This window comes from Chamaea fasciata, unplaced genomic scaffold (assembly GCF_029207755.1).
Source record: "Chamaea fasciata isolate MVZ Bird 193981 ecotype frontalis unplaced genomic scaffold, bChaFas1.0.hap1 SCAF_5, whole genome shotgun sequence".
NCBI lineage: Eukaryota > Metazoa > Chordata > Aves > Passeriformes > Sylviidae > Chamaea > Chamaea fasciata.
Window position 1 is genome coordinate 357,345 of NW_027094090.1, and position 20,876 is coordinate 378,220.

At 73.0% G+C, this 20,876-nt stretch overlaps 3 protein-coding genes across 6 annotated transcripts; all 3 read left to right on the top strand.

The window, feature by feature from the left end:
- Positions 1-1,763: 1,763 nt before the first annotated feature.
- Positions 1,764-10,848, top strand: IMPDH1 (inosine monophosphate dehydrogenase 1). 4 transcript variants are annotated; one of them, XM_066182572.1, is made up of 16 exons: positions 1,764-1,803; positions 3,224-3,319; positions 3,733-3,781; positions 4,199-4,300; positions 4,810-4,884; positions 5,157-5,363; positions 5,890-5,977; positions 6,536-6,735; positions 7,881-7,971; positions 8,305-8,400; positions 8,765-8,908; positions 9,098-9,242; positions 9,331-9,474; positions 9,554-9,637; positions 10,049-10,065; positions 10,268-10,848. In XM_066182572.1, the coding sequence occupies exons 1-16, from the start codon at positions 1,784-1,786 to the stop codon at positions 10,366-10,368; spliced, it is 1,659 nt and encodes a 552-aa protein (XP_066038669.1). In that variant the 5' UTR covers positions 1,764-1,783; the 3' UTR covers positions 10,369-10,848. The 4 variants fall into 4 exon arrangements, with proteins under 4 accessions (XP_066038669.1, XP_066038668.1, XP_066038667.1 ...); XM_066182570.1 differs by lacking the exon at positions 1,764-1,803 and having other exon boundaries at positions 2,241-3,319; XM_066182571.1 differs by lacking the exons at positions 1,764-1,803; positions 8,305-8,400 and having other exon boundaries at positions 2,240-3,319.
- Positions 10,849-14,110: 3,262 nt separating this feature from the next.
- PRRT4 (proline rich transmembrane protein 4) lies at positions 14,111-16,087 on the top strand. The gene is made up of 3 exons (XM_066184493.1): positions 14,111-14,795; positions 14,888-14,980; positions 15,360-16,087. The coding sequence occupies exons 1-3, from the start codon at positions 14,111-14,113 to the stop codon at positions 16,085-16,087; spliced, it is 1,506 nt and encodes a 501-aa protein (XP_066040590.1).
- Positions 16,088-16,148: 61 nt separating this feature from the next.
- LOC136289106 (collagen alpha-1(I) chain-like) lies at positions 16,149-19,291 on the top strand. The gene has a single exon (XM_066182575.1). The coding sequence runs from the start codon at positions 16,204-16,206 to the stop codon at positions 18,214-18,216; it is 2,013 nt and encodes a 670-aa protein (XP_066038672.1). The 5' UTR covers positions 16,149-16,203; the 3' UTR covers positions 18,217-19,291.
- Positions 19,292-20,876: the final 1,585 nt, after the last annotated feature.

Sequence of the window (20,876 nt, forward strand, 5' to 3'; positions counted from 1 at the left end):
GCGGCGGGGGGGGAGGCCACGAGGGGGAGCCCCCCTGCGTGTGTCCTCCCCTCCGTGACCTCCCCGCGATCGCGGGACGACCCCCGCACTGCCCCGTGCCTCAGTTTCCCCCGCGTCGCCCCCACGGGGTGGGCGGAGCCGAGGGGGCGGCACCGCCCGCCCCCCACGTCCCCCCCCCCGGCCCGCCGCACCGGGTCCGGCCGGCAGCGGCACCCACGGACCCCCCCGGCACCCGCGGGACCCCCCCGGGACCCCCCCGCGCCATGGAAGCCCCCCCAGAACCCCCCGAGGGCGAGGTGACCCCCGCGGGCCCGGGGGAGGGCAGGTAAGGGGCGGGTCAAGGGGGCCGGGGGGGTCTGGGGGGGGGGGGCAGTGCCGGGGGGTCCCGGGGGTCGGGACAGCGCAGGGGGACAGTCCGTGACGGGGTGGGACAGTGTGGGGGGGTCCCGGGGTCGCAGCCGGAGTCGGGGCGGCGCAGGGGGAGGGTCCGGGGGGATCCGTGCCGGGGGGGCCATGCCGGGGGGGTCGGTGCTCGGGGGGGCTCTGTGTGCACCCTGCGGGTCCCTGTGCCGGGGGGGTCACCTGGGGACACGGGGGGTCACCTTGGGGGGGGCAGGGCCGCACCCGCCCCCTGGCCCGGCCCTGCCTGCGGGGGGAGCAGTGCCGGGGACCCCGCACCCAGCTGGGGGGACACCCACCCCCGGGGCTGTGTGGGGTGTCCCCGAGCAGGGGGCGGGAACGCTGAGAGGTGCGGACAGGTGCGGGCAGGGCACACACAGGTGCACACACAGGTGCAGGGAGGGCACACAGGTGCTCACACAGGTGATCACACAGATGCTGGAATGAGGCACACAGGTGATCACAGGTGCCCACACAGGTGAGCACAGGTGTAGGGAGGGCACACACAGGTGATCACAGGTGCTCACACAGGGCACACACAGGTGCTGTGCTCACAGGTGCAGGGAGGGCTCTCACAGGTGCTCACAGGTGTGGGTAGAGCACTCACAGGTGCTCACACAGGTGCAGGAATGGCACACACAGGGCATACAGGTGCACTCACAGGTGCTGTGTTCACAGGTGCAGGGAGGGCTCTCACAGGTGCTCGCAGGTGCGGCTGTTTGGCCGCCCCATCCCCCGGGACTCATTAGAGGCCGCACAAACTACCCCGGGGGCCCGCGGGCTGTCCCCAGAGTCACCCGGGGCCGAGGGGACCCCAAGGGGCGGGGGCACCCAAAACTCTTCAGGGTGTCCCCACAAAGGGGAGCCAGGCCAAAATGAGGGGGTGCACCCAAAAACGGGGAGCACCCAAAGCAGAGTGGGGCACCCTAAATAAGAGCATTGCTCCCCAAGGAAGGAAGTGTACCCCAAAGAGGGAATACTTAAAACAGAGAGCGCACCCCAAAAACTGGGGAGGGCACCCAAATGCAGGAGGTGCACCCGAACCACAGGAATGCACTTCCAAAAATAGGAGCGCGCAAAATAAAGAAAGGATTGCACCCCAAAACACGGGGTGTACCCAAAAGAGAGGTGCGTTCAACGCCAAACACAGGGGCTGCCCGCAGAAAAGGGGGTGCCCCGAACCCCAAAGCAGAGGGGAGCCCCGATCCCAGAGTTCGGGGGTGCCCCGATCCCAGGGTTCAGAGGTTCCCCGATCCCAGAGTTCGGGGGTGCCCCGATCCCGGGGCTCGGGGGGTGTCCCCGGAGCTCCGGCGGTGGGCGGGGCCGGGCGGGGCGGGGCTAGGGGCGTGGTCCCGAGGCCCCGCCCCCGGCGGCGCTCAGCGCCATGGGCGAGGGGGAGCCCAGGTACGGGGGGGTTCCTGGGGGGCACTGGGGGCACTGGGAGCACTGGGGCGCTGCCGGGGCGCGCCGGGGGCGCTCCGGGACCGGGGCAGCGGCGCCGGGGGGGGCACACGGGGAGGGAAGGGCTGTACTGGGGGCACTGGGAGGGACTGGGGCGTTACTGGGGCGGGAGGGAGAAGCAGCGACGGGACACGGGGGGGTGTTACTGGGGGACGGCACTGGGGGCTCCCGGGGGGCTCCCGGGAGGTGCAGGGGCAGCAGTGGGGGGTCCCGGGGGGGCTGCTGAGGGCGGGTTCCCGGCGGTTACCGGGGGTGTGGGGCAGCGGTGGGGGGTGGGAGGTGGGGGGGTCCTGGGGTTACCGGGGGATGCGGGAGGGGCTGTGGGGGGGCGCTGGGAGGCGCGGGGGGTTACTGGGAGCGCTGGGAGACTGGGGGTCCCCGAGGGTGCGGGAGAGGGGACCGGGAGCGCTGGGGCCGCTCCCGAGGCACCGGGAGCGAGGGGGGCACTGGGAGGCGCTGGGCAGGCTGGGAGGGGGGGGGCTGCGGCGGCCAGTCCCGGCCCTGGCCACGCCCCGCGGGAGCGGCCCCGCCCATGGCCACACCCCTGGACACGCCCACGGCCACGCCCTGCGCCGGGGCCGCTGCGGGAGCGCAACGCGCGGGACCCCCCGGGAACGGGACGGCCCCACGGGGACCCCCCCGGGAACGGGACAGCCCCACGGGGACCCCCCCGGGAACGGGACAGCCCCACGGGACCACCGGGACTCCCCCGGGAACGGGACAGCCCCACGGGACCACCGGGACCCCCCCGGGAACGGGACAGCCCCACGGGGACCCCCCCCGGGAACGGGACAGCCCTACGGGGACCCCCCCCCCCGGGAACGGGACAGCCCCACGGGGACCCCCGGGAACCCCCCGGAAACGGGATTCCTCCCAAAACGCCCCCGGGACCCCCTTTGGGGACTCCCCTCGAAAAAGTGCCCCCCTCAGGAACTCCCATCGGGATCCACCCCTCTACGAGAGGGGACCCCCCGATACGCCCCCCGGGACCGGGCCCCCCCTCAGCCGGGCCCGGCCAGCCCGGGTGTGGGTGTGGGTGGGGGTCCCGGTCCTGAGCCGGGGGAAGTCCAGGGGGGTCCCGGTGTGGTTTGGGGGTCCCAGGCCTAGGTGGGGTCCCCATCCTGGGGATGGTCTTGGTGCGGGTGGAGGTCCCTGTCCCGCTGTGAGCGAGGGGATCCTGGGGGAATTCTGTCCCCATGCGGGTGGGGCTCCCAGTCCTGGGGGGTTCCTGCTGTGGATGGGGGTCCCGGGGCTGTTCCGAGGGGATCCCGGTGCCAGCCTTCCCCCAGCGTGGCCTTGGGGTGGGTGCGGGTCCCAGGGGGGGTCCCGGTGTGTCCGGGTCCCGGTGCCAGCCTCCCCCCAGCATGGCGCAGCAGCTGATCAGCGGGGCCGGGTACGTGCCCGAGGACGGACTCACGGCCCAGCAGCTCTTTGCCTGCGCCGACGGCCTCACCTACAAGTGCGGGTGACCCCCGACCCCAAAACCCTCTGACCCCCGACCCCACAACCCTCTGACCCCCCTCAGCACCACCTGACCCTCAGTGGCGCCTCCAGAGCCCCCCAAACACAACCCGGCACCCCCAGATGCCTCCCTGGGGCCACCTGAACCCCCCGGAGCCTCCCGTCGCCCCCCAGACCCCTCCCCAAGGGAGCCCCAACTCCCCCCTCGGTGTCAGCCCCAGAGAATCCCCACAGCGATCCCCCAGTTCCCCCCAGGACCCCCAGCAGGGGCACCCCAACCCCACCCGCCCCCCCCTGCGCCTCCACTGCCCCCCTGGGCCCTCAGGGGACACATCCGTTCCCCCCGTGCCCTGGTGGGTCTGGGTCAGTCTGGGGGGGCCAGGGGGGTCCCAGCCCTGTGTCCCTCCACAGTGACTTCCTCATCCTCCCCGGCTACATCGACTTCACGGCCGAAGAGGTGGTGAGTGACCCCCGCAGGACCCCCCCGTGCCCCCCAAGTTCCCCCCGGGCTCCCCTGGGACCCCCCCCCCCCATGTTCTCCCCACCAGGGTGGCTCCCCCCGGCTCGGGACCCCCTCAGTGACACCCCTGTGCCCCCTCCCCAGCGTGACCCCATCCCCCTCCTGCCCCCCCCGTGATCCTGGGGTTGGGGGGTGCTCGTGGGGTCCCTGAAGGTTTCGGGGTGTGAGGGGGCTCAAGGAACCCCAACCCTCGAGGGCTGGTTGGGGGGTGCAGGGTCCCTGTGCTTTTGGGGGTGCTGGGAGGGCGGGGGGGGGGGTCAGGTGGAGTGGGGGACCCCCCCCATTCTTCAGAGGGATCCCCCCTGCCCCTCGTGGGGGGGGGGCAGGATTTTAGGGGTGCCCCCTCCCCTTTCCCAGGACCTGACGTCGGCACTGACCCGAACCATCACCCTAAAAACGCCCCTGGTGTCATCCCCCATGGACACGGTCACCGAGGGGGACATGGCCATCGCCATGGCTGTGAGCGGGGGGGACATGGGGGGACATTGAGGGGACACGGGGGGACATGGCCATCGCCATGGCTGTGAGCGGGGGGGGACATGGGGGGACATTGAGGGGACACGGGGGGACATAGCCATCGCCATGGCTGTGAGCGGGGGGGGACATGGGGGGACATTGAGTGGACACGGGGGGACATGGCCATCGCCATGGCTGTGAGTGGGGGGAGACATTGAGGGGACACTGGGGGGGGCACGGTCACCGAGGGGGACGTGGCTATCACCACGACTGGGGGGCACCCGCATGGATGGAGGCACCTTGGGGGGACACTGAGGGGACATCCGGGGGCTTGTGGAAGTGCCGGGGGGCTCTGGGCTGGGGGGAGCCCTGTCACACCGGGGGGGGCACCCGTGGGTGCTTGGGGGGCGCCCAGGGAGCTGGGCCGGGGGGCGCAGTCCCCGGGGGGGGCTGCCCGCCCAGCTGCAGCTGGGGAACCCACGGTCCCCCCGTGTCCCCCCGTGCCCTCCCAGCTGAACGGCGGCATCGGCATCATCCACCACAACTGCACCCCGGAGTTCCAGGCCAGCGAGGTGCGCAAGGTCAAGGTGAGCCCGGGGGACCCCGCGCTGGGACCCCCGTGTCCCCTGGGAGCCCCCAGCGCCGGCCAGCGGCCATCAGCACCGCCGTGTGGGGGTCCCCTCCGTGTTCCCTGTCCTTGTGCCCCCCGGGCTCCCTGAGCCCCCACCCCGTGTCCCCGTGCCCGGGTGACGATGTCCGGTGTCCCCGTGCCCGGGTGACGCTGTCCGGTGTCCCCGTGCCCCGGGTGACGCTGTCCCGGTGTCCCCGTGCCCCGGGTGACGCTGTCCCGTGTCCCCAGCGGTTCGAGCAGGGTTTCATCACGGAGCCGCTGGTGATGAGCCCGGCGCACACCGTGGGGGACGTGTGGGACGCCAAGGCCCGGCTCGGCTTCTCGGGGGTCCCCGTCACCCACTCGGGGCGCCTGGGGGGGCGGCTCGAGGGCATCGTCACCTCCCGCGACATCGACTTCCTGCGGGAGAGGGACAGGGCCACACCCCTGGCCGAGGTGGGCGTGGGGCTGGGGGACGGGGGGCCTGGTATGGAATGTGGGGCAGGGACGGGATGGGGTGTGGGTTGGAGGATGGTGTCCTGTGGGGCGGGATGGGATGTGGAGCAGGAATGTGGGGCAGGGATGGGGTGTGGGGTGGAGGATGTGATGTTCTATGGGGCAAGATGGGATGGGATGTGGGGCAGGGTGGGATGTGGGGCAGGGTGGGATGTGGTGTCCTGTGGGGCGGGGTGGGATGGACGGGAGGTGGCAGGGAGCCGTGGCACGGGCGGGGGCTGCCCGCGGTGGCCCTGGGCCCCCCAGTGCGGGTGACAGTGACACACAGTGCAGGTGACAGTGATGGTACCCGTGCCTGTGACAGTGCCAGTGCATGTGACAGTGAGAGACAGTGATGGTGACACTGCTGGTGGCAGTGGAGGTGGCAGTGCCACGGACAGTGTCAGTGCCAGTACTGGTGACAGTGACGATGGCAGTGCCAGCACCCGTGCCCATGCCAGTGACACGCGGGTCCCTGTGTCCCCAGGTGATGACCAAGCGCAGGGACCTGGTGGTGGCCCCGGCCGGTGTCACCCTCAAGGAGGCCAATGAGATCCTGCAGCGCAGCAAGAAAGGTGCAGGGGGGTCCCCTGTCACCCTCCAAGTCCCCTGTCACCCCCCGAGTCCCCTGTCACCCTCCAAGTCCCCTGTCACCCCCCAAGTCCCCTGTCATGCCTGAAGGCACCTTCCTGTCACCCCACAGGGACCCCCGCAGCACCTGCCAGGTGTCACCCCCCAGGGGTGACCTCCACTCGGGGACATCTCCGTGTCACCCTGGGTACCCCATGGGGGATGTCCCCTGTCCCTTTTCCTCTCCCCCCACGCCCCCATCCCCTGGTGGCATTGTCCCCGCCGTGTCCCCAGGGCTGCTGACGGGGACCAGCCCTGATGAGCTGGTGGCCGTCACCGCCCTGTCCTTCAGGTCCCCTCCTTGTCCCTGGGGTCAGCCCCGCGTACCCCATTCCCGTCCCTGCGGTCCTGTCCGTGTCCCCGTGTCCCTGCGGCCCCCCCGGTGTCCCCCCCAGCCCTGGGTGACCCCGCGTTCTCCCGTGTCCCCAGCGGAGCTGCTGGTGGTGGCATCCCCTCTGTGTCCCCGGGCCGCCCGCTGAGCTGTCCCCGTGCTGTCCCCGCAGGGAAGCTGCCCATCGTCAACAGCCGCGACGAGCTGGTGGCGCTGATGGCGCGCACGGACCTGAAGAAGAACCGCGAGCACCCGGCGGCCTCCAAGGACGGGCGGAAGCAGCTGCGGGTCGGGGCCGCCATCGGCACCCGCGAGGACGACAAATACCGCCTGGACCTGCTTGTGCAGGCGGGCGCCGACCTCGTGGTGCTGGTGCGTGCCCCCCGAAACCGGGGGACCCCAAAACCCGGGGGCTTCGGGCGTGCGGGACCCCAAAACCCGTGGGACCCTAAAACCCGGGGGACCCTAAAACCCGGGGGCTCCGGGCGTGCGGGACCCCAAAACCCGGGGGATCCCAAAACCCGGGGGCTCCGGGGGTGGGGGACCCCAAAACCCGGGGGATCCCAAAACCCGGGGGCTCCGGGCATGGGGGACCCCAAAACCCGGGGGATCCCAAAACCCGGGGGCTCCGGGCATGGGGGACCCCAAAACCCGGGGGATCCCAAAACCCGGGGGCTCCGGGCATGGGGGACCCCAAAACCTGGGGGATCCCAAAACCCGGGGGCTCCGGGCATGGGGGATCCCAAAACCCGGGGGATCCCAAAACCCGGGGGCTTCGGGCGTGCGGGACCCCAAAACCCGGGGGATCCCAAAACCCGGGAGCTCCGGGCATGGGGGACCCCAAAACCCGGGGGATCCCAAAACCCGGGGGCTCCGGGCGTGCGGGACCCCAAAACCCCGGGACTCCGGGCATGGGGGACCCCAAAACCCGGGGGATCCCAAAACCCGGGGGCTCCGGGCGTGCGGGACCCCAAAACCCCGGGACTCCGGGCATGGGGGACCCCAAAACCCGGGGGATCCCAAAACCCGGGGGCTCTGGGCGTGCGGGACCCCAAAACCCGGGGGCTCCATAGGGATGAGGGTGAGGGAGGGGATGGGGCTCGAGCTGTTCTGGGGCAGGGGAGTGGAGCTCGAGGTGCTGATGGGTGTGGAGGGGTCCCCGAAAACGGAGGGTAGGGGCACCCCAAAAAAGTGAGAGCCCGAAATGGGGGGGGGGGATGAAAAAGGGGCGGCATGGAGATGGGGGGAGGGGGAGCATCCCAAAAACGGGGGGGACGAGGGTGGGGAAATGGGGCAGCTGCTGGTGCAGGTGGGTGGATGCGGGGGGGGCACCCCAAAAACCGCGGGACCCCGAAAGGGAGGGGATGGGACGTGGGGATGGGGATGGAGCTGCTGAGTGGGGTGTGCCCCAAAAAAGGAGGGGCCCGGGGGGTACCTCCCCTCCTCACTGAACCCCGACCTCCTGCCCTGCACCCCAACACCTGCCCCCCCCCCCGCACCCCGAACTGGGCCCCCAGGACTCGTCGCAGGGGAACTCCCGGTACCAGCTCAGCATGATCCGCTACATCAAGGCCAAGTACCCCGAGCTGCAGGTGGTGGGGGGCAACGGTGAGACCCCGGCCCGGGGGGGGCTGCTGGGGGGGCAGCGAGGAGGGGGGGAACGGGGACACCCCAAAAGGGAGGTGGGGGAAATGGGGGGGTGGGATTTGGGGTGTCCCCTGCAGTGGTGAGGTGGGATTTGGGGTGCTGTTTTGGGGGGTGGTTTGGGGTACTGTGTTTGGGGTGTCCCCGCAGTGGTGGGGTGCAGGGTCCCCCGGGGTGCCATTTTGGGGTGTCCCCGCAGTGGTGGGGTGCAGGGTCCCCCGGGGTGCCATTCTGCGGTGTCCCCGCAGTGGTGGGGTGCAGGGTCCCCCGGGGTGCCATTTTGGGGTGTCCCCGCAGTGGTGACAGCGGCCCAGGCCAAGAACCTGATCGACGCCGGGGTGGACGCGCTGCGGGTGGGGATGGGCAGCGGCTCCATCTGCATCACGCAGGAAGGTGGGGGACACCCCTGGACACCCCTGCGGTGTCCCCGTTGTGCCCTTGGGTGTGTCCCTGTTCTCGCTGTCCCCCTGCCCCCGTGTCCCTGTCCCTGATCCTGTCCCTCTGCCTGGCACGTGGCCAGGCTCAGGCCATGGCCGTGTCCCTCGCGCCCCTGTCCATGACCCGCTGTCCTGTCCCTGTGATGGTGTCCCTGTCCCTGTCCCCGTGGCAGTGCTGGTGTGTGACCAGGCCCAGGCCATGTCCCTGTCCCTTACAGTGTCCCTGACGTGTCCCTTGTCCCCATGGCAGTGCTGGTATGTGGCCAGGCTCAGGCTATGGTTGTGTCCCCAACATGTCCCTGTCCCTGTCCCCGTGGCAGTGCTGGCGTGTGGCCGCGCCCAGGCCACGGCCGTGTACCGTGTGGCCGAGTACGCGCGGCGCTTTGGTGTCCCCGTCATCGCCGACGGCGGCATCCGCAGCCCCGGGCACGCCGTGAAGGCGCTGGCACTGGGGGCCTCCACAGGTGAGGGGACATCGGGGGGGCCAGAGGGGACACCCAGCACCCAGAGGGGGCACCCTGAGGGCCCCCAGCCCACCCTGGGGGATCCCCCAGCCCACCCTGGGGGTCCCACGGCCCGCAGCCCATCCCGGGCGGGGTGTCACGCCCCCCGCCCCGTCGCCGTGGGGGTCCCTGACGGGGTGTCCCCCGCAGTGATGATGGGGTCGCTGCTGGCGGCCACCACGGAGGCGCCGGGCGAGTTTTTCTTCTCGGAGGGCGTGCGGCTGAAGCAGTACCGCGGCATGGGCTCGCTGGACGCCATGGAGCAGGGCCCGGGCAGCCAAAAACGCTACTTCAGGTAACCCCGCGGGGGCCGGGGGCGGGGAGGGGGGGGTCGTGCCGCCCCCCAGCCGCCCCCCCAGCCCCGGTGTGTCCCCTCCCCGCAGCGAAGGGGACGCGGTGAAGGTGGCGCAGGGCGTGTCGGGCTCGGTGCAGGACAAGGGCTCCATCCACAAGTTCGTGCCGTACCTGCTGGCCGGGCTCCAGCACGGCTGCCAGGACCTGGGGGCCCGCAGCCTCTCGGCGCTCCGGTCAGTGCGGCCTCGGGGGCTCGGGGGGGCGGCTCGGGGGGGTCCCGGCCGCCCCCACAAACCCCCCCGGCCCCCCCAGGTCCATGATGTTCGCGGGGGAGCTGAAGTTCGAGCGCAGGACGGTGGCGGCGCAGGTCGAGGGGGGAGTGCACGGGCTGCACTCGTGAGTGGGGACGGGGCTCGGGGGGTTTGGGGGGTCGGGGGAGGGTTTGAGGGAGATTTTGGGTGGCTGAGAGTGGTTGGAGGAGGCTTGGGGGGCTGAGGAGGTTTGGGGGAGGTTTGGAGGGGCTGAGGAGGTTTGGAGAAGGTTTTTGGGGGGCTGAAGGGGTTTGGAGGAGGTTTTGGGGGGCTGAGGAGGTTTGGGGGAGGTTTTGGGGGGGCTGAAGGGGTTTGGAGGAGGTTTTGGGGGGGGCTGAGGAAGGCACCACTTCAGATCCTACTCGTGGGCCCCCCCAGTTGCCCCAATGCGGGGTCTGGGGGCACCCCCAGTTTCCCCAGTGTGGGGGATGGGGGATTGGGGTGTGGGGGGCTCCTGTGCCCCCCCAAACGCTCCTCGTCTTCCCCTCCCCCGCAGCTTTACGGTTCTGCCCCGTGAGTACCTGCTCCCCCCGGGATCGGGGGTGCCTGGGGGTCCCCCTTTAGCCCCCCAATCCCCTCCCTGACGGGCGGGGGGGCTGGGGGAGGGGGCACCCCCAGTCTCCCAGCCAGGATCTGGGGTTTGGGGGTCCCCACCCCCCCAGAAGGGGTTTGAGGGTTCCCTTTCCCCCTCTTTGACCCCCCCTTGTCCCCCCAGTGCCGAGAGGGGGCTGCCCTGAGGAGGGGTCCCCCCGGGCCGGCGCCCCCCGCCCGGAGCCTGCGGGGACCCCCCCGGCCCCCCGACACCGGCGCTGCTGATGCTGCACTGCGACCCCCCAATTGGGGACACCCCCGGAATGGGGACACCCCCGAATCCCCCCCGAGCACAGGGGTGCGGGGACCTCGGAAACCCCCCCGGAACGGGGGGTGCGGGGAGCCCCCAAATCCCGCCGGGGCACCACAGGGGAGGGGGAACCCCAGAGCCCTCAGAAATGGGGGTGCAGGGACCCCCCCAAAGGTCCCCGGGGCGCCACGAGACTGCAGGGACCCCACAACCCCCCCCACGATGGTGCAGGGACCCCCCAAAGCTCGCAGGGACCCCCAAACCCGCACTGGCACTGAGGAGCCTGCAGGGCCGTGTCCCCCTGTCCCCCCGAGTGGGGATGGGGGGACCCCCGCAGCCTCCAGGGGACCCCCGGCACTGCAGGGACATCCCGGGGACCCCACACTGTCCCCGGGGGCCTGGGGGAACCCCGGGTTCACTGTGCCCAGCGGTGAATAAAGTCCTGGAGCATCGGAGCCTGGCGCGTCCTGTCCCCGGGCCTGTCCCCGGTCCTGTCCCCGGGCCTGGCCCCGACGCTGTCCCCATCCCTGTCCCCATCCCCGTCCCCGGCCCTGTCCTCATCCCTGTCCCCATCCCCGGCCCTGTCCGTGGCCCTGTCCCCGGCCCTGTCCCCGGCCCCGTCCCCGGCCCTGTCCCCGGTCCTGTCCCCATCCCCGGTCCTGTCTCCGACCCTGTCCCCGTTCCTGTCCCCGGTCCTGTCCCCATCCCTGTCCGCATCCCCGGCCCTGTCCCCGGTCCTGTCGCCATCCCCGGCCCTGTCCGTGGTCCTGTCCCCTGGCCGTGTCCTTGTCCCTCGCCCTGTCCCCGTCCTTGGCCCTGTCCATGGTCCTGTCCCCCAGCGCGGCCCCTGGCGTGTCCCTGTCCCTGCCGGTGACACGGGGACCAGGGGACACACGTGGCACCGTGGGGGGGGACGCACATGGCACAGGGTGGTTCACACGGCACGGGTGGCTCACACATGACAGAGGGTGGCACACATATGACACAGGATGGCACACACATGGCACAGGGTGGCACACACGTGACAGAGGGTGGCACAAATATGCCACAGGGTAGCACATGCTGTCACACGGGTGGCACACGCATGGCACAGGGTGGCACATGCTCTGACACAGGGTGGCACACGCATGAGAGGGTGGCACACATGACAGAGGGTGGCACATGCTGTGACACAGGGTGGCACACTCATGGCAGAAGGTGGCACACACGTGACAGAGGGTGGCACACACATGGCACAGGGTGACACATGCTGTCACATGGGGTGGCACACACATGGCAGAAGGTGGCACACACATGACACAGGGTGGCACACACGTGACACAGGGTGGCACATGCTGTCACACAGGGTGGCACACACATGGCAGAAGGTGGCACACACGTGACACAGGGTGGCACACACATGGCAGAAGGTGGCATACACGTGACACAGGGTGGCACATGCTGTCACACAGGTGCCACACGCATGGCACGGGTGGCTCACGTAGCACTTGTGGCAAAGGTTGGCACACACCTGGCGCACCTTGGCGCACACCTGGGACCCCCAGACGTGGGACCACCCACATACGGGACCCCGAATGTGGCACCTCCCCAGAAGCGAGACCCAACCCCCCAAAGGCAGGATATCCCCCTTGACAGAGGGGGACCCCCAAATGTGGGACCCCCTCCCCTATGGGGGGCACCCCCAAATGTGGGACGACCCCCCAAAAGTCGCACCCACTTCAAAAGTGGGACATCCCCCCAGTGTAGGAGACCCCCAAGTGTGGGGCCCCCAAATGTGGGGCCACTCCGAAATGTGAGACCCCCCCCCCCAAATCTATGAACCCGAACGTGTGCCCCCCGCAGCGTGGGACCCCCCACCCATGGGACCCCCCCGGATGTGGGACGCCCCCCGAACGTGCTCCCCCCGCTGGGCCGGGCCGCGCGGCCCCGCCGGGTCCCGGTGCCCGCGGGGGAGGGGCGGGGGCTGGGGCGGGGGGAGCCCGGGGGGCGCGGGGGGTGGGAGGAGGAGGAGGAGGAGGAGGAGGAGGAGTGGGGGGGGGCTCGGCCCGCCCCTCCCGCCGCTGCCGCCGCCGGGGCCGGGCCGGGGCTGGAGCCGCCGCCGAGGCCGGTGGGTGCGGGGGGGGCGGGGGTGGGTTTGGGGGTGCGCGGGGGGTCGGGGGTGCGGGGGGTGCCCGGGGTCGGGGTGCCCGGGCTGCGGGGCAGCGAGGGGGCGCCCGCGGGGGGGGGCGATGGGCGCCGCTGAGCCGGGGGTGGGGGTGCGGGGTTGGGGGGAGCTTGGGGGACTGCGGTGGGGTTTGGGGGTGCGCGGCGTGCCCGGGGTCGGGGTCCCCGGGGGGGGGGGGTGCAGATGGCGAGGTCCCGGCTGCTGGGGGGGGAGAGGTGAGCCGGGTTTGGGGGTGCCGAGGGTTCGGGGGGCCCGGGTTCGGAGGGCGCGGGGGGGGCCCCCGGGTGCGGGGGTGCCGCCGGGGGTGCGGGGCCCGGGGGGGGTGGGCGGGGTCCCGGCCGCGGGGCGGGGGCGGCGAGCGGGGGTTCGGGGGTTTTGGGGGTTCGGGGGGTGCCCCCCCCCCCAAATCCTCCCGAGCTCCGAGCCCCCCCCGCGCCGCCCCCGCGCGCGCTGTCCCACGCACACGCGCTGGCACGCGCCGTCACGCGCGCGCACACGTGCGCACACGCACCCACGCGCGGGACCGGGGGGGGCGGCGGGGGGGGGGGACCGCGCGGGGGGAGGGGCGGGAGTGCACAGGTGGGTGTGCAAGGGGGGGACAGGTGTGCAAGGGGGGGCACAGGTGGGTGTGCAAGGGGGTGTGGGGGGGCACAGGTGTGGGGCTGCGGCCCCCCCCGCAGTGTCGCTGTCACACGCGTGGGCCCGGCGGGGAGGGGGCCGTGACCCGCGGGTGGCGGGGGCCGCGCCGTGGGGACCCCCGTTCTGGCCGGGGGGGTCTCGGGGCCGGCGGGCGCGGGGGGGGGCGGTCCGGGGGGCGGGGGGGGGGGACGGTGGCGGCTGCGGGAGTGTCCCGTGCGGGGGTGGCAGTTCCGGGGGGCCGGGCCCGGTTCCGGGGGGTGTCGGGCCCGGGGGGGGGGGGCGGTGCGGGAGTGTCCTGTGCGGGGGCTGCGGGTCCCCGCGTGTCCCGCGTGTCACTTCGCATCCGTCGTCCCCGCGCCGCCGCCGCCCTGACGGGCGCGGTGCCACCCCGCGGCGACAGCCCCTGTCACCCCGATTAGGGACCTGGCGCGGGCGGGGGGAGCTCCGGGGGAGGGGACACCTCCGCACGCCCCCGCGGCGGGGGCGGCCCCGTGTGCCCCCCGTCCCCGAGTGCCACCGCGCCACCCGGGCTGCTCCTGTCCCTTGCCGGGGGGGCTCCTGTGTCCCCACAGGTGCTCCTGTCCCAAACTCGGGGTGCCCCTGTCCCCCCTCGGGGTGGTCCTGTCCCCGCGTGCTCCGGTGTCGTCCCCCCCCCCCCCCGCCCCGGGGCGCTGCTGTCCTCAGAGTGCTCCTGCCCCTCTCTTGGAGCGCTCCCATGTGTCCATCCCTGGAGTGCACCTGTCACCTCCTGTCCCTGTCCCCCGCAGGTGCTCCTGTCCCCTCCTGTCCCCTCCTGACCCTGTCCCCGGGGTGCTCCCGTGTCCCTCTCAGAGCGCTCCCTTGGTACGGGGGGCTGGGGAGGCGCCAGGGTGCCATGGGGGGCTCTGGAGTGCCATGGGGGGCCCTGGGGTGCCATGGGGGGCGTTGGGGTGCCATGGGGGGCCCTGGGGCACCGGAGGGGCTCTGGGGCGCCGGGGGGGCCCTGGGGTGCCGGGAGGGTGACACCTCTCCCCTCTCCGCCTCTCCACAGCCGCTCCCGCCGCCCCCGATGTCCCCGATGTCCCCCGTGGGGGGGGCGGCCGCCCCCCGACTGCTGCTGGCGCTGCTCTGCCTGGCCGCCCCGGCCGCCGCCCCCCCGCCCCCCAGCGGCCCCCCCGGGACGCCCCCGGGCCCCCCCCGCGCCCCACAGCGACTCCCCCGTCCTGTCCCTCAACCTCGGCCTCAACTTCAAGATCAAGGTGCGAAGCCAGGGGGGGCCGCGCCCCCCCGCGCCCCCCACCCCCCCGGGCCCCCCCCGGAGCGCCGCGCCCCCCACCCTGCCTGAGCCCGGAGAGGAGCAGGGCTCCGCCGGCCCGCCCGAGGAAGTGGGGGGCGGGGGGGGCCCCCCTAGCCGTGGCGGGGTCACGACCCCCGCCCCGGGGCGCCCCCGGGACAAGCAGCTGGAGCTGGACATCGCCATCGATCTGACGGCGGGGCTGGACCCCCCCCCGGGGGGCTCGGGGGCGGCCGTGCCCCCCACCAGCCTCCTGGGGGGCCCCCCCGGACGCCCCCGGTTCCTGCCGGGCCTCTCGGAGCTGGCCGGGAGACTCAGCGCCGCCGGTGAGTGCCGGGGACGGGCCGGCCCCCCCTCCCCCCGGGGGCCCCCAAAACCCGAGGAACGCCCCCCCCACAACACCTCGGTGTCCCCCCAGGGTTCCTGTTTCCCACGGTGTCCCCCAAGATGGGCGCCGGGGGGGGCAACGCGTCCCTGGAGCCGGACGAGGCCGGGAGCGGCGCCGAGCCAGGTGGGGGGCGCGGGGATTTGGGGGCGGCCTGGGGGGCTCGGGGGGGATGGGGGGTCTGGGACGTCGGGCGGTCCTGGGGCGATGGGAGCGTCCTGCATTTGGGGGGGGGGGGGGCTGCGGGGAGGGTCCTGGGGGGAACGGGAGGCGGCCGTGGATCGGGGGGTGCTGGCGGGTGGGGGGCTTTGGGGGTCCTTGGGAGATCGGGGGGTTTGTGGGCCCTGGGGCTTGGGGGGGGCCCCCTGCCTCCCTCGGAACTCTTGGTGAGGTGTGGGGGGGTACCTGGGTGACACGGGGGGTCCTGGGAGGGACAGAGGGGGGTTCAGGGCGCCCCCAGGATGTGGGGACCCCCACCCTAACCCCCCCCCCCCGTCTCCCGCAGCCCTGTCCCCCGGCCGCCAGCCCTCCCGGGGGGCCGCGCCGCCCCCCGCCGCCGCCTCCGCCTGCACCCCCGGATCCGCCTGCGGCTCGGGGGGGCCCGAGCCCGGCGGGGCCTCCCCCGCGCCCCCCTTCTCCTGGCCCCCCCACTTCCTCCCGCTGGGCACCCCCTGGCCCGAGGCGGCGGCGCTGTGGGGCGCGGCCTGGGGGGGGCACGTCTATGGGGCGGGGGCCGCCTTCGCCCTGCTGGGCGCTCTGGGGGCGCTGCTGCTGCTGGGGGGGCGGCGGCCGCCCCTGGCGCGGCTGCTGGGGGGGCTCCTGGCCCTGTCGGGCTTCGCCCGCGCCTTCCCCCTGTTCTTCGACCCCTACGAGCTGGGGGGGCGGCTGCCGCCCCCCGCCGCCCGCGCCCTGTTCGAGGCGCCCTTCCCGTGCCTGGGCTGGGGACTGGCGCTGGCCCCCCCCGTGCGGGGCGCGCCGCTGCTGGGGGCGCTGGGGGTGCTGCACCTGGGGGGGGTCCTGGGGGCGGTGGGGGCCGTGGCGGCGCTGGGGGGGCCCCCGGCGCTGCTGCTGCTGCCCCGGGCTCTGTTCGCCGCGCTGGCGGCCGCGCTGGCGCTGGGGGGGCTGGGGGGGCTGCGGCGCTGCGGGGGGGGGCGGGGGCCGCGGCAAGCGGGGGGCGGGGGGGGGCGCGGGTGGGGGTCCCGCGGCTGGTGGGGGCGGCGGGGGCGGCGGTGAGCGCGGGGCTGCAGCTTTTCGGGGCGCTGCAGGCCTGGGGGTGGGCGGTGACCCCCCCCCCGGGGCCCTGGGCCTGGTGGGGGCTGCAGCTCGGGGGGCGCCTGGCCGAGGTGGCCATGGGGGGGGCGCTGGCCGCGCTGGCCTTCGCCGCCCCCCCGAGCGGCCGCGCTGCCCCCGGCGGCCCTCCCGAGCCCCCCGAGGGCGGCGGCGGGCGGGGGGCCGGGGAGGAGGCGGGGGGGCCCCCCGAGTCCCCCCTGGACGTGGACGGGGACCCCACGGCCGGGTACCGGCCCCCCTCGCCCATCGACCTGCGCCGCTCCATCGACGAGGCCTTGGGAGCGCCGGGAATGTTCCGCGCAGGGAACGGCGGCATCGGGGGCCTGGGGGGCACCGGGGGCACCAGGACCGGCGGCGCCGGGAACGCCGCGGGCACCGGGAACACCGGGCCCGCTGTCACGGGCGGCGCCGGGAACAGCGGGAAAAGCAGGAGCAACGGGATCGGCGTTCTCGGGAGCACCGGGAGCACCGAGATCAGCGTCATCAGCGCCGCCGGCAGCGCCGGCAGCGCCGGGAGCGCCGGGAGCACCGGGAGCACCAGCACCACCGCCTTACCGGGGGGCGGCACCACCGCTATGGCGGGGGTGGGCACGGGCAGCGGCGTGGCCGGGATCGGCACCGCTGGAGCGGCGGGAACGGCGGAGGGCCGCACAGCTGGAACAGCTGGCGCTCCTGACACAGCCGGCAAAGGTGGCACAGCTGGAACACCTGGTGCTCCTGACACAACTGGAAAACCCGGCACAGCTGGTTCCCCTGCTACAACTGGTGCTCCGGTCACAGCTGGAACAGCTGGCACACCTGATACAACTGCTGCTCCAGTCACAGCTGGCAAACCTGACACAACTGGTGCTCCTGACACAACGGGAAAACCCGGCACAGCTGGAACACCTGGCATAGCCAGCAAACCCGGCACAGCTGGAACACCTGGCACAGCCAGCAAACCCGGCACAGCTGGAACACCTGGCATAGCCAGCAAACCTGGCACAGCTGGAACACCTGGCACAACCAGCAAACCTGGCACAGTTGGCACAGCTGGCACTCCTGGCACAGCTGGAACAGCCGGCAAACCTGGCACAGCTGGAACACCTGGCACAACCAGCAAACCTGGCACAGCTGGAACACCTAGTACAGCCACCACACCTGGCATAGCCAGCAAACCTAGCACACCTGGCACAGCCGGAACAGCCACCACACCTGGCACAACCGGCACAGCCACGACACCTGGCACAGCTGGAACACCTAGCACAACCAGCAAACCTGGCACAGCCACCACACCTGGCATAGCCAGCAAACCTGGAACACCTGTCACAGCTGGCAAACCTGGCACAGCCACCACACCTGGAACACCTGGCACAGCCGGCAAACCAGGCCCAGGTGGCACGCCTGGCACAGCCGGCAAACCTGGCACAGCCGGCACAGCTGGCACACCTGGCACAGCCGGCACACCTGGCACAGCCAGCACACCTGGCCCAGGTGGCACACCTGGCACAGCCGGCACACCTGGCCAAGGTGGCACAGCCGGCGGGGCAGAGCTCGGCACCGCCGGGACAACCAGGGACAGCAAAACTGCGACACCGGGAAGCGGCACCGGCGGCACCTCTGGGGCAGGGACACCGGGCGCCACCAGCGGCGCCAGCGGCACGCCCGGAACAGCTGGAACAGCTGGAACAGCAGGCCCTGCACCGCCGGGCACGAGGGGTCCCGGCATCCCCGCTCCCGGCGCCTCCGGCACAGCCGGGACCCCCGGGGCCCCCAGCTCCGGCTCCCGCGGCCCCCCCAGCGCCCCCCGCCCCCCCGGGCTGTCCCGCGCCGCCTCCTGCGGGGGTCCCTCCGGGGGGGCGGCCCGGGGGGGGGATCCCGGGGGTGGCCCCGAGCCCCGGGGACCCTCCCGGGGGGGCCCGACCCCCAGCGTCCCCCCGCCGCAGGCCGCCCCCCGGGCAGCGCCGCCCCCGCTGCGGCCGTCGCAGAGCTGGGCCGAGGGGAGCCCCCGGCCCCCCCCGGGCCCCCAGAGTCCCGAGCCCCCCGGGGGCGGGGACGGCCGCAGCCCTGGCAGTGACACCATAGACTTGTAGGGTGCAGGGTGACCCCCCCTCGCGGGGCAGCGGAGAGACCCCGGCCAGGGACCCCCAGGACCCCCCCGAGCCGCCCCCCGAGTCCCTGAGACCTCCAAACAAGGGCGACAACCTCGGGACCCCCAAATTCCTGAGACCCCCCCGAGTGCTGGTGACAATCTGGGGACACCCCAGGTCCCTGAGGCGCCCCCAAGACGGGTGACAATCCGGGGACCCCCCACCCCCCCCACGTCCTCGAGACCCCCAAGTGTTGATGACAATCTGGGGACCCCCAAGGTGCCCACCCAGGTCCCCGAGACCCCCAAATACGGGTAACAAACTGCCCCCCCCCATGTCCCTGAGACCCCTCTCAATGCTGGTGACAACCTGGGGACCACCCCCAAGTTCCTGAGCCCCCCAAGTGCTGACAGTGACCTGGGGACCCCCCCCCAGCCGCTCCCAAGTCCTTCAGATCCCCCAAAGGGGTGACACCCTGAGCGCCCCCACATCCCCGAGACCCCCGAGTGCTGGTGACAATCTGGGGACCCCCCCCCGCGTTCCCAATACCCCCAAGGAGGGGTGACAAACTGCCCGCCCCAGCTGAGCCCCCCAAGTGCTGAGAACGACTTGGGGACCCCCAAGTCCCCGAGACCCCCAAATACGGGTAACGAAGTGCCCCCACCCAAAGCCTTGAGCCCCCCAATTGCTGGTGCCAATCTGGGGACCTCCCCAGCTGCCCCCCAAGTCCGCGAGACCCCCAAGTGCTAGTGCCAATCTGGGGACCCCCCCCAATTCCATGAGACCCCCAAATACGGGTAAGAAACGCCCCCCACCCCATGTCCTGGAGCCCCCCAAGTGCTGGTGCCAGTCTGGGGACCCCCCAGACGCCCCTCAGGTCCCCGTGACCCCCCGATACGGGTAACAAAGTGCCCCCCAAGTCCCCGAGACCCCCCAAATGCTGGTGACGACCTGGGGCCCCCCAAAAATCCCCCATGGCCCCCCCCAGTTTACCCCTTTCCGTGTTCCCAATAAAGTGCCACGTGCGAAGGATGTGTGTGACCCCTCCGGATGGAGCCCTGAGCACCTCCAGATCTGGGGCGGGACCCCCGAACCCCTCTGACCCCCGGGACCCCCGAACCCCCCTGACCCCCGGGTGGAGCCCTGAGCACCCCCAGCCCCGGGGCCGGGACCCCCGAACCCCCCTGACCCCCCCAGCTCCAACACGGGACCCCCGAACGCGCCCCCGCCCCTGGGGTTCGCCCCAAGGGCCTCTCGACGCCCTTCCCACAGGGTGGGACCCCTCGAGCCCCCCGGAACGCTCTGGGCTCTGACATGGGACCCCCAATCCCCTGTGACCCCCCCAGCCCCGGGACCCCCAAAGTGCCCCCGCCCGCCGATCCTCCGCGCCGCCAGGGGGCGCGCTAACCCCCGCCCCTTCCGGGCGGCGCTCCGCCCCGCTCCCGGCATTCCCCGCGGGCCAAGATGGCGGCGCCCGAGCCGCGCACGGTGCTGGTGCGGGGCCTCCCCGCCGGCGCCACCGCCGCGCTCCTGGAGCGGCTCTTCGGGCACCTGGGGCCGCTCCGCCGCTGCTTCGTGGTCACCGAGAAGGGTCCGCGCCGTGTGGGGGGCCGGGGGCAGCGGGGAGCGGCGTTCGGGGGGGTCTGAAGCGGTGCGGGGGCGAGCTTAGGGCGGCTGCAGGGCCGGGGCCGGGGGTCTCAGGGGGCCGTGGCCGGGGGTTGGGGCTGGGCCCTGCGGGCTTTGGGGGGCTGGGAGTGGGATTTGGGGCTGAGGGGGGGCTGGGAGCGAGTTTTGGGGGGCTGAGCTCGGGAGCTGGGGGGCCCCAGGGGGCCGGAGCCGGGGCTGGAGGGGTCTGGGGCCCCGGAGGGATTTGGGCCTGGGGGGTCCGGGGTCGGAGTCTGGGGAACTGGGGGGAATGGGGGGGGCTTGGATTGGGATTTGGGGGGCTCCGGAGGGATGGGAGCAGGGGCTGGGAAAGGGGGATGACATTTGGGGTTGGGGGTTGGGATTGGGGGGGGCATGGGGGAGGCTAGGCTGGGGGGATGGACTGGGGAGGTCTGGGGCCAGGAATTTGGGGGGGCCAGGCGGCTCGGGGGGGGCTGTGCCGGGTTTTGGGGAGGCTGTGCCGGTTTTTGGGGGGGGCTGTGCCGGGTTTTGAGGGGGCTGTGCCGGGTTTTGGGGAGGCTGTGCCGGTTTTGGGGGGGGGCTGTGCCGGGTTTTTGGGGGGGGGCTGTTCCGGGTTTTTGGGGGGGGGCTGTTCCGGGTTTTTGGGGGGGCTGTGCCGGTTTTGGGGGGGCTGTGCCGGGTTTTGGGGGGGGCTGTGCCGGTTTTGGGGGGCTGTGCCGTTTTTGGGGGGCTGTTCCGGGTTTTTGGGGGGGGCTGTGCCGGTTTTGGGGGGGCTGTGCCGGGTTTTGGGGGGGCTGTGCCGGGTTTGGGGGGCTGTGCCGGTTTTGGGGGGGCTGTGCCGGTTTTTGGGGGGGCTGTGCCGGGTTTTGAGGGGGCTGTGCCGGTTTTGGGGGGGCTGTGCCGGTTTTTGGGGGGGCTGTGCCGGGTTTTGAGGGGGGCTGTGCCGGTTTTGGGGGGGCTGTGCCGGTTTTGGGGGGGCTGTGCCGGTTTTTGGGGGGGCTGTGCCGGTTTTTGGGGGGGCTGTGCCGGGTTTTTGG